The 10,698-nt window shown below is 31.9% G+C and overlaps 1 protein-coding gene across 1 annotated transcript in view; it reads right to left on the bottom strand.

Moving 5' to 3' along the window:
- Nucleotides 1-707: 707 nt before the first annotated feature.
- Nucleotides 708-10,698, bottom strand: part of LOC105144942 (splicing regulator RBM11) — a 37,127-nt gene continuing 27,136 nt past the window's right edge. The window contains exon 2 of the mRNA XM_011054205.2: nt 708-4,831. Coding sequence (XP_011052507.1) covers nt 4,217-4,831 — 615 coding nt within the window. The 3' untranslated portion in view covers nt 708-4,216. The remainder of the gene's footprint in view (nt 4,832-10,698) is intronic.

The raw sequence follows: 10,698 nt of genomic DNA, 5'->3' as shown, positions 1-10,698 counted from the left end.
GGTTATAAATCTAAAGTTTTGTAGCTACTTGAGGAAAAAACTTACATTAAATTGAAGAAAGACTCGAGCAATAAACTAATGATATCCGTGATATTGCTCCTAAGATGGAAGAAAAAAATGTTTATAAATCAATATATAAAAAATTATATTGGGTCATCTAAAAAGTATCCGCGGTTTTTTGTCACTAGATGTGTTGACCATCAACACCCAATCTGACCCAATATTATAGTGAAGATAATTTCCCGAGAACATATACATTATTTAAAGTATATAAAAAGAACTGTCCAATCAGGATAATATTACCTATAAATAATCTTCTTTATGCTTTGGCAACCTTCCTCCATCATGATATCATCTCAAAAAATGTGCCTAAATCATTCACAATAGTTTCCAATTAGTATAGAAACTTAAAGAAACACGATTTGGAACTGATCATGTTTTAATTTCATTAGACGATGTGTCCTTATTCACGAATATTTTTATTGACTTGGCCATTGTGAGTATAGATACGAGATGACATTTTTTTATAAATAAAGTAAACAGTTCCGAGAGAAGAACTTATTTCTGTGATTCGGCTAGTCCTAGATTCGACTTATTTTTGCTTCGATAGATTTTACAAGCAAAATTACGATACTCTTTTGGGATTCCTCTCTCTTCAATTGTTGCTGATTTGGTGGTGAGGGATTTAGAAACCAAAAAGCATTGAAGACTGTAGATTTTCAACTCTTGTTTTATTTTTGTTATGTTGATGACATTCTTATGGCAGTTCCAAAAAACCTTGTTGATTTACACTTGAGAACTTTTAATTTGTTACATAATAGATTGAAATTCACTTTAGAATTTAGTGACAACAGAAAAAATTTTTTGGACATTACCATTATCAATAATAACTATTTGATTCAATTTGACTGGTATCATAAGTCTACGTTCTTAGGAAGATATCTAAACTTTTTATCTTCGCATTCACTCTCACAAAAACAGCATAATAATAGGATAGCATAATGACGGATAGAGCTTTTTTGTTATCAAATACTAAATATCAAAAAAATTTCGAGAAACATAGTTAGCACATTATTAAAAAATGATTATCCGGCCGATCTAATTTTTAACACTATTAACGCACAATTCTGAAAGTTCTGATTCATAAAGGCAAGAAACAATAGACTAAATCAAAAGATAAAATTAATAGAGGTTGCGCCTCTTGATTCGTGCTTCTTTACATTCCTAAAATTTCGAATGAATTTAAAAGAATTAGCAACACCTTTAACACCAAATTAGCTTTCACCAGTTTAAACAAATTGAACTGTTTGATAAGGGTCTAAAAAAGATATCCCTTCCTACAAAAAAAGAAGGAAAATGTAGTTCATAAAATTTCATGCAGATTCTGATATTTCATATGTCGGGCAGATAGGAAAGAAACTTAAAACTACAGTGTCAGAGTAACGTAATCACATTAACCGTAATATTAATAATCACTCGTAATTACAGAACATCGAATTTTGAACATGACTTCGGCTGAAAGAATGTCGCAGTATTAGATGAAAAGCGTTTCCTTAATAAACATCTAATATCTGAATGCCTCCATCCTTATGCAAAAGAACAGTCTCAATTTGCGTTCGGATACGGAGGGCCTATACATTACACTTATATACAGTCATTAAAAGACATAAAATAGTTTTATCTAGTTGACTTATGTAATCCCCTGTAATTGTTTGTATGATAATGCCCCTTCTTTTAATATTTACTTCTGTGACCGATATATCTCACTTATTACATAAATTAGTCATGTTTCTTACAAGCTATAATTAATATGTGTTTAATAAGATTTTCTCAATCTGCAATTAATTTGAAATTGTACTTCACACATTGTTATCTTATATTATTTGATCAAATTTTTAAGATGATTTTCTTTCATATTTGGAGTTAATCACCGTTTTTCTTTGATTTTTATACTAATCATTAAATATTTTATATTACGTTGCTTAATATTTTATCAGATTGCACAACATCAAATCTATAAATCTGATGGTGACTTCTCCTTAGAGCAAGGAAGAAATTTTAATTTTTGTATTGCTGATGAGGATTCTAAAATGAATGTATGTGAATGATGTCAATGATTATTTGAATAAAGGTTTAAGATTATACTTTGCGTACTAATTACTATACCCTCATTCGATCCTGATTTTTTTTTTGGTTCGAATTTGAGAGAATCCGTAAGAAAATTACATTACTAAGTATTTTGAGTTGCAATTTTTAGGACATCTTGTACGTGTGTGTTGGAAGTGGACATATGTGTACTATGTAATGATAAAAAATGATGCTATTGTATCTTTCATGACAAATTTTTTCTTAAATTCTTAGTTTATCAGATTACAAAAAATATATTGTACTTTACATTGAGTATTTATATAATTTATATAATTTTATATGTATATTACATACGCACACGCACACGCTCACGCGCACGCACGCACGCACGCACGTACGCATACATACAGGGTGTTTCGAGAAGATCGGGACCTAAATATCTCGAAAAATATAAGTTTTACAGAAAAGTCTCAGACAAAAGTTGTAAGATTCAATAAACTCTATTTACTAATCTTATCAGTTTAACCTTGGGAGAGATCGCTAAGGTATATCAATTTTTTTAAATGGTACACTCTATTTTTGATTTCAGAATCTAATAGCTGATGTCAAAAACTTCTTAAAATATTACAATAAATTTATCTTTCATAATGTACTTTTCGAATTATAAGACTTGAAAATTACAGTATCGCCGACATTACGCAAGATGTCCGACCGACAGCTAAAAAACCTCTTAAATGTTTTTCAGAATCATGTCCTGTATAACATTTGTTAAGATCAAGGCCATTGGAGATTATTTCTCTCATTTTCATTTTTGCATTGAAAATTCATTTTTATGTAACTTTCAAGCCTTTTAACTTGAAAAGTACTTTATGAAAAATAACTTTATTGTTTTGAAAAGCTATTGACACCAGCTATTAGATTCTGAAATCAAAAGTAGGGTGTTCCATTTTAAAAAATCGATGTGATCTTGATCTGACTTTGGCGACGCCATCAAAGGTCAAACTGATAAGATTAGTAAATAGATATTTTTGAACCCTACAACTATGTTTTATCTGAAACACTTTTCTGTAAAACTTATATTTTCCGAGATATTCCGGTGTCTCGAATCTTTTGAGACATCTTGCATATATCACTCATACACGCGTATAAACAAAGATTACATTTTTCAAAATAATGCATTGTTTCTTATCATTAAACTATTACGAATTTAATCCATGTCTGGAATTTTATATAATAACTTATAATTAAGTCACATTCTTGTCCTATGAATTAACATATAATTCTATATATATGTATATATGTATATGTAGATGTATAAATATTATCAGGATTGCCACAGAAAATGAATTTTAAAATTCCTTGACTTTTCCAGGTTTTCCAGATGAAAATAGAAAATTTTCTATGAGTAATATAAAATATGTAAATTTTAATATTTAGACTGAAAGATTGTAGGAAAAGCTAATCTATATTATTAAAAATAAAGCTTAGTATAATAGTAGCATAGTACAATTTTAGGTGCAAATTCAAGCTACAGCATAAATTAGTTTTGGAAAAAAAAGAATACAGTTATGACGAAAAAGAGGGATCAAATAAAAATACTGAATAAAATATAAATTTTAATTATTTTATTAAAATCGTTTAAAGTACACAAGTTTTGAACGTATTTATCTATAAATGTCAGATAATAATATTTATAAATTATAACAATTATTTGTAATAGCAGTTTGGAATATAATTATTTGGAATAGCAGTTTCAGGGAATTATGAACAAATTTCGAAATTTCAGATTTTTTTACATTTCCCTTTAACTTTTCCCAGTTTCCATGACCAATTTCAATTTCCCTGACTTCTCCCAGTTTTCCAAGTCTGTGGTAACCCTGATTATATGTGTGTGTGTGTGTGTGTGTGTGTGTGTGTGTGTGTGTGTGTGTGTGTGTGTGTGTGTGTGTGTGTGTATTTTAATTATATAAGTAGTTGTGAAAATTAATCAGTAATAACAAAATATCAATGTACGTAATTATTACATAGAATAAGAAGAAAAATATAAAACAATCAAGTCAGCTTATTTCCTTCATTTAAAAAACTAAAAGTTTAATTTTTACAGCAATTAATTATAAATTAATTGTTATCAATGATAAGTCCATCTTTTTCTATTATCGTTATATCGAAAGTAATCATTGGAACGATAATTATTATCTCGATTATAATATGCTCTTTCGTCTCTGTAATGATCATTATGATTTCGTTCTCTGCTTCTTCCGTTATCTTTCTCCCTCTCTGCATCTCTGTTTCTGTCTCTATTCCTATCTTTTTCTTGATTTCTATCTCTGTCTCTCTCCTGTTTTCTATCTCTATTTCTCTGATAAGGGTGATTTCTTCTTCTATCGTCGTTGCCAAAGTTTACATCTAACTGCTTTGGATATGATAGGATATCTTGTGAAATATTTACACCAAACATTGCACTGCCGCCACTAGTCTGTGATGGATAATTTCCTAGGATCATCTGCTGGCCCAGTTCCAACATATGATTCATATTGCGAACAGGATTCGAAGATTGTTCTGCTTGTTGTGATTCTGTATTATTCCTTAATTTCATATTAAGAGTACGATTGTACAGCATTGTACCATCAAATAGATGCAAAGCATATTCCACAGAATCCATGTGTTTGTATGTGATAAATCCATATGTTCTTGGCTTGCCATCACGATCTTTGGGAATAGTTATTCTTTGTACAGGACCTCCCTAACATAATACAAAAATTGAGTTTAGATATATCATTTATCTAATAGTTTGATTTTTTCAGAAATAAATATTTTCAATATTATGTGGGCCATTCGTGCATCGTTATGTTAAAAATCGTTTGGAAATGGCCCTTTAATGGAAAAAAAAGAAAAAAAACGACTTAAAGATAACCAACATTTTGCAAAATATCGATAACAAATCGTTTTTGAGGTTATTTCAAATCGATCTCTCTTTTTGTAAAAAAAAATTGTTCTTTTTTCACCTAAAGAGCAATTTTCAAACGATTTTTATTGTATTACAAAATATAATTTAAATCGGACTCTCAAACTTTAAAATAATGAATAACAAGAAGATTAAGACTAATAAGAGTCAGCGCGGAAATAGATAAATATAAATTAAAATACTTTAAAATAATAAACGATGTGCAGCTTATTACAAAATCTTGAACATTTCCACTCTCTTTGGAGTCATCCTCATCAAGTTATACATATTCAACGATCAATGTTGAAACGATCAAGGTTCCACCAATTCGAGACTCCAAATTGTCAACTGTTAATTAATTAGATGCTCGTAGCATGATTAATTTATTAGTTAGAGAATTTATATTTGCCAAAACTTCATGACATGATTAACGTCTGTTTGAAATTTCGTTACAATTTTAAGAATCTGATAATGACTCATCATGTGGAGATCAGACAGATCATCTAATAAACATGAATATGTATAACTGAGGATGACTCCAAAGAGAGCGAAAACATTCAAGATTTCGTAATAAAGCTGCACATAGTTTATTATTTTGAAGTATTTTATATAAATTAATACTTATGCGCATCTATTTCCGTATTGATTCTCATTAGTCTTAATCTTATTATCTCATTGTATGGATATCGTATCGTCATCTCTAATCTTAAGTAGATACAAGATTGTGTATAATTTTATAAAACAAAAAATATTGTATAATCTCCTCCCCCCCCCCGCTCACTCTTTCCCCCATATTCATACGCGTGGAATAGGTGCGTGCGCACATGCGCGAGTGATGTGTGCGCGCGTGTGTGTGTGTGTGTAGCAATATATATAAGGCATTCCACGCCAAAACGACTGCGTGACTGATCCCTGCCGATTTTTTTACTGATTTTTTACTAATTTATATTCCTCATATTAAAATATGTATTCAATTATTTGTTTAGATTTTTATCTCCATTAGTTTTCTATGAATTTTTTAATATTTCCAATTTATTCTATTTCGTAAACGTTTAGTTGAACATAACTTTTGTTTAAATTATTGAAAAATAAAAAATAATCATATCAAATCGTTCGTCTTGAAATTCTTTATTTAGACAAAAAATATGAAAAAAACTTCAAATTTTTGTTTCTATTCAAAAAAATCTGAAATAAACAGTCGAAATCGACATTTTTATAAAAAAATTTTTTACTATTCTTAGTAGAAATACAAAGAATTTAAATCGTATTTGTTTATAATCAAAATTTTCGTTCCATTTTTTCTAATTTTTCAAAATATTAAATTTATTATTTAATCCATATTAAGAATCTTTATTTTAGACCGCATATGTGAGAAACACAATCAATACTAGAAATTTAAAATCTCTATTACGATCGAAGATCTTCATTGCTTTAAATAATTCAATCTTGAATTACTTATTATACCGGGTGTCTCAGAGCACCCGTACCACCCTTTTAAAAGGTAGGGATATGTTTGTACAAAAAAATGGTTCAGACAAAATTTGCAGGATTTCGGGAGATCTATCTGATGGTGACCTTGAATTTGACCTTGAGGTCGACCTTGGGCATAACTCAAGGTCAAAGTACCGTTTTACAAATGTAAACCCTTATTCATGACATCACAAATGAAAATAGCGGAAAATTTTACGTCCGAATACGTTATCAAGCCTAGGTCAAAATTACCCTTAGAAGTCATGTGGAGGTCAAGTTACTTTTAGAGCACCCGTACCAACCTTCTAAAAGATATGGATGTGTTTGTACAAAAAATAGTTCAAACAATACTAGGTATTTACATAGCTATGATGCATCCATCTGCTGGTGAATTTGAATTCTACCTTTAGATTCATTTGTAGTCGTGTACATCGATTTTTAAAGATTCCTAATTATCAAGATCTTGAACAGTCGATGCCGCCTGTGTCAGCGTTACCCAAGATGTACCACGTGGAGGTCACAAGGTCGGACTTACACCTCGTCGGGGTGCTTTTTGCCATGCTTTTTATCCAGCCCACACGTCTGTCATTGCTCGTCAACAACTGAACCGCATATTTCGCGGCCAATGGATAGGTAAATATGGTCCACATAACTGGCCACCACGATCACCGGATCTTACAATTTTGGATTTTTATTTGTGGGGAAGAATAAAAGACCTCGTATACCGCGAACGACCTACGACTTCAGAAGACATGAAGAACAGAATTCGAGAAGCCATTCAGTCTCTAGATCCTGTCGAAATTCGTCGGGTGACGGATGATTTTCAACGAAGAATAACAGCCTGCATACATGCACGTGGAGGACACTTCGAAAATCTAGACTGAACACATGCGTACAAACAAAGGTGACGGCAAGGGGAACCACCTTAAAAAAACACCCCGACGAGGTGTAAGTCCGACCTTGTGACCTCCACGTGGTACATCTTGGGTAACGCTGACACAGGCGGCATCGACTGTTCAAGATCTTGATAATTAGGAATCTTTAAAAATCGATGTACACGACTACAAATGAATCTAAAGGTAGAATTCAAATTCACCAGCAGATGGATGCATCATAGCTATGTAAATACCTAGTATTGTTTGAACTATTTTTTGTACAAACACATTCATATCTTTTAGAAGGTTGGTATGGATGCTCTAAAAGTAACTTGACCTCCACATGACCTCTAAAGGTAATTTTGACCTAGGCTTGATAACGTATTCGGACGTAAAATTTTCCGCTATTTTCATTTGTGATGTCATGAATAAGGGTTTACATTTGTAAAACGGTACTTTGACCTTGAGTTATGTCCAAGGTCAACCTCAAGGTCAAATTCAAGGTCACCATCAGATAGATCTCCCGAAATTCTGCAAATTTTGTCTGAACCATTTTTTTGTACAAACACATCCCTACCTTTTAAAAGGGTGGTACGGATGCTCTGAGACACCCGGTATATATTACTATACATGTATTTGCATATAATATGCCATATTGTAGTTTTTTTAAACTGCGCACCGAATTGTCTTTCCGGACTATAAACGCAATTAATTACTACTCTAATAATCGTAAATTAAATTGACAAACAATTTTAATAATTTGATGCTACCACCAAGCATCATATTATAATATTTGAAAGTTACAATACCAGTGGCATTAATATTACTCAAGGTGTCCGACCAATGGCTAAAATCTCTTATTATGATATCAGGATTCTGGATATCATTTGTCAAGATCAAGGACATTAGGAGATTATTCCTCTTATTTTCATTTTTATACTAAAAATTCATTTTTACGTAAAAATGAAAATAAGACGTACAACCTCTCGATCAGCTATTAGATTCTGGAAACGAAAGTAGGGTATTCTATTTAAAAAAATCAATGTGGCCTTGATCTGACCTTGGCGATGCCACCCAAAGTTAAACTAATAAGATTAGTAAATAGACCTTTTTGAATTCTACAACTTTTGTCTGAACAATTTTTCTCAATAATGCCGTGTTTCTGAGATAAAAATTTGTAACGCTTTATTTTGAACATCCGGTATACAGGGTGAAGCATCTCAAACAGACCATCTGAATAATTCGCTTTTTAACAATAGAAAGAAAAGTTTCAAATAAAAATTGCTTGGTTTCAAGGAGGACGTATTTTGGTCATGTTGTTTTTTCTAGGAGAAAAATATGAAAGGATACCTTTATTTTTCTAAATGGAATTATGTGATTTTTTTAGATAATATTCCTCTAATTATTCTTCATATAAAAGTATTAAGGTAAAGATATAAAAATAGTTTAATTTTTTTATAATCGTACCTTAATACTTTCATGAACAAAATATATGTTTTCTTTCCAATTGATTCATCTCATTATTTTGTTCATAAAAGTATTAAGGTACAATAATAAAAAAATTAATAGTTTAATATTCTTGAGACTTCCATGGGTGCTTTCTATATAAAGATTATGCATTTCGTGGGTTTCCTCCATGTCCCAATCCATTCTTAGAATGCTAACGTTTCGTGAACCTTGCAGTCTACTTCATCAGGGCGAGGAGAAGCCTGATACTGTTTACGAATTATTTAACATTTTATGTCAATATGTGCTACAATAAAGTATAAAATATCTCGTAAATTATTGTTTTTTTTATATCTCTCTACCCTAATACTTTTATATATAGAATAATTAGAGGATCATTTTATCTAAAAAAAATCACATAAATCTATTTAAAAACGTGGAGGTGATCTTCATGTCTTTTTGACGCCTTCACCTTTGAAAAAAAACAACATAACCAAATTACGTTTCCTCCAAAATCAAGCAATTTTTGTTTGAAACTTTTTTTTCTATTTTTAAAAGTAAGCGAATTATTCAGATGGTCTGTTTTAGATGTCTTACCCTGTATATATAGGGTGTGCCTAAAAGGTTGAGATACCTAAAAATCTCGGAAAATAAAGTCTTACAGAAAAATGCTTCAGATAAAAGTTGTAGGGTTCAAAAAGATCTATTTACTGATACGAGGGCAAGTCAATAAGTTCTTAGAAAATCTGTCAGAGGGTACTCGCAGTGTCATGTCACATTACTTTTTGAACAAGTAGCATCTTTCAGTTGATTACTGTCAAATTTTGAGCGAAATTCATCGCATGGTTTCATTTCTGTAGATTAAAGCGAACAATCTTTGTATTTTTTGCAAAATGGAAAAAAACGAGTTTCGTGCAGTGATCAAATATCTACATATGAAAGGCTTAACCGAAAGAAATCAAAGCCGAGTTGGATAATGTTCATAGCACATCTCCACCAGTGTTTGCGACTGTATACAATTAAGTGAATAAATTTAAATGTGGTCGTATATCCACATGTGATGCACCTCGTTCGGAACATTCAATTCAAGTTGCTACGCAGAAATCATCAATGAAGTCCACGATATTGTTTTGACTGATCGACAAGTGAAAGTGCGCGAGCTTGTTGAGGCCACAGGCATGGCACAGTGATTTCAATTTTGCACGAATAATTGGGTATGAAAAAGCTATCGGCGGGTGCCGCGTTTGCTCACTGTGGACTATAAGCGCGACCGTGTGATGATTTCAAAACAATGTTTGAAGATGTTTCAACGTAATTCAGATGAATTTCTGCGTCAATTCATTACTGTGGAGGAAACATGGATCTATTACTTCACACTCGAGACGAAGGAACAGTCAAAACAATGGACTTCACCGAGTGAACCAGCTCCAAAGAAGGCGAAGGCCGTGAAATTGGCCGGAAAGGTGATGGCCACAGTTTTTTGGGAAGCACGCGGTATAATTCATTACCTTCCATCGAAGCAAACGATCAATGACGATTACTACGCAGCCTTATTGGACTGTTTCAACAATATTTTAAAGAAAAAACGTTTCATTTGGCGAAGAAGAAGATGCTTTTCCATCAAGACAATGTCCGGGTTCACACGTGCCCAATGGTTAAATTCAACGAATTTCGCTACGAATTGCTTCCCCAGCATATTCGCCAGATTTAATCCCCTGCGACTATTTCCTGTTTCCAAACCTGAAGAAATGGTTCGGAGGAAAGAGATTCACCACCAGAGAACAGCTTATCGCCGAAACAGAGGTTTATTTTGAAGGATTGGACAAATCATATTATTCGGACGGCTTGGAAAAGTTGGATCAAGTGTATCGAGCT

The sequence above is a fragment of the Acromyrmex echinatior genome, chromosome 6 (assembly GCF_024713525.1).
Source record: "Acromyrmex echinatior isolate Ae372 chromosome 6, ASM2471352v2, whole genome shotgun sequence".
Classification (NCBI taxonomy): Eukaryota; Metazoa; Arthropoda; class Insecta; order Hymenoptera; family Formicidae; genus Acromyrmex; species Acromyrmex echinatior.
The sequence above is the reverse complement of the archived record's forward strand: the minus strand, read 5'-3'. Positions and strand labels throughout refer to the sequence as shown.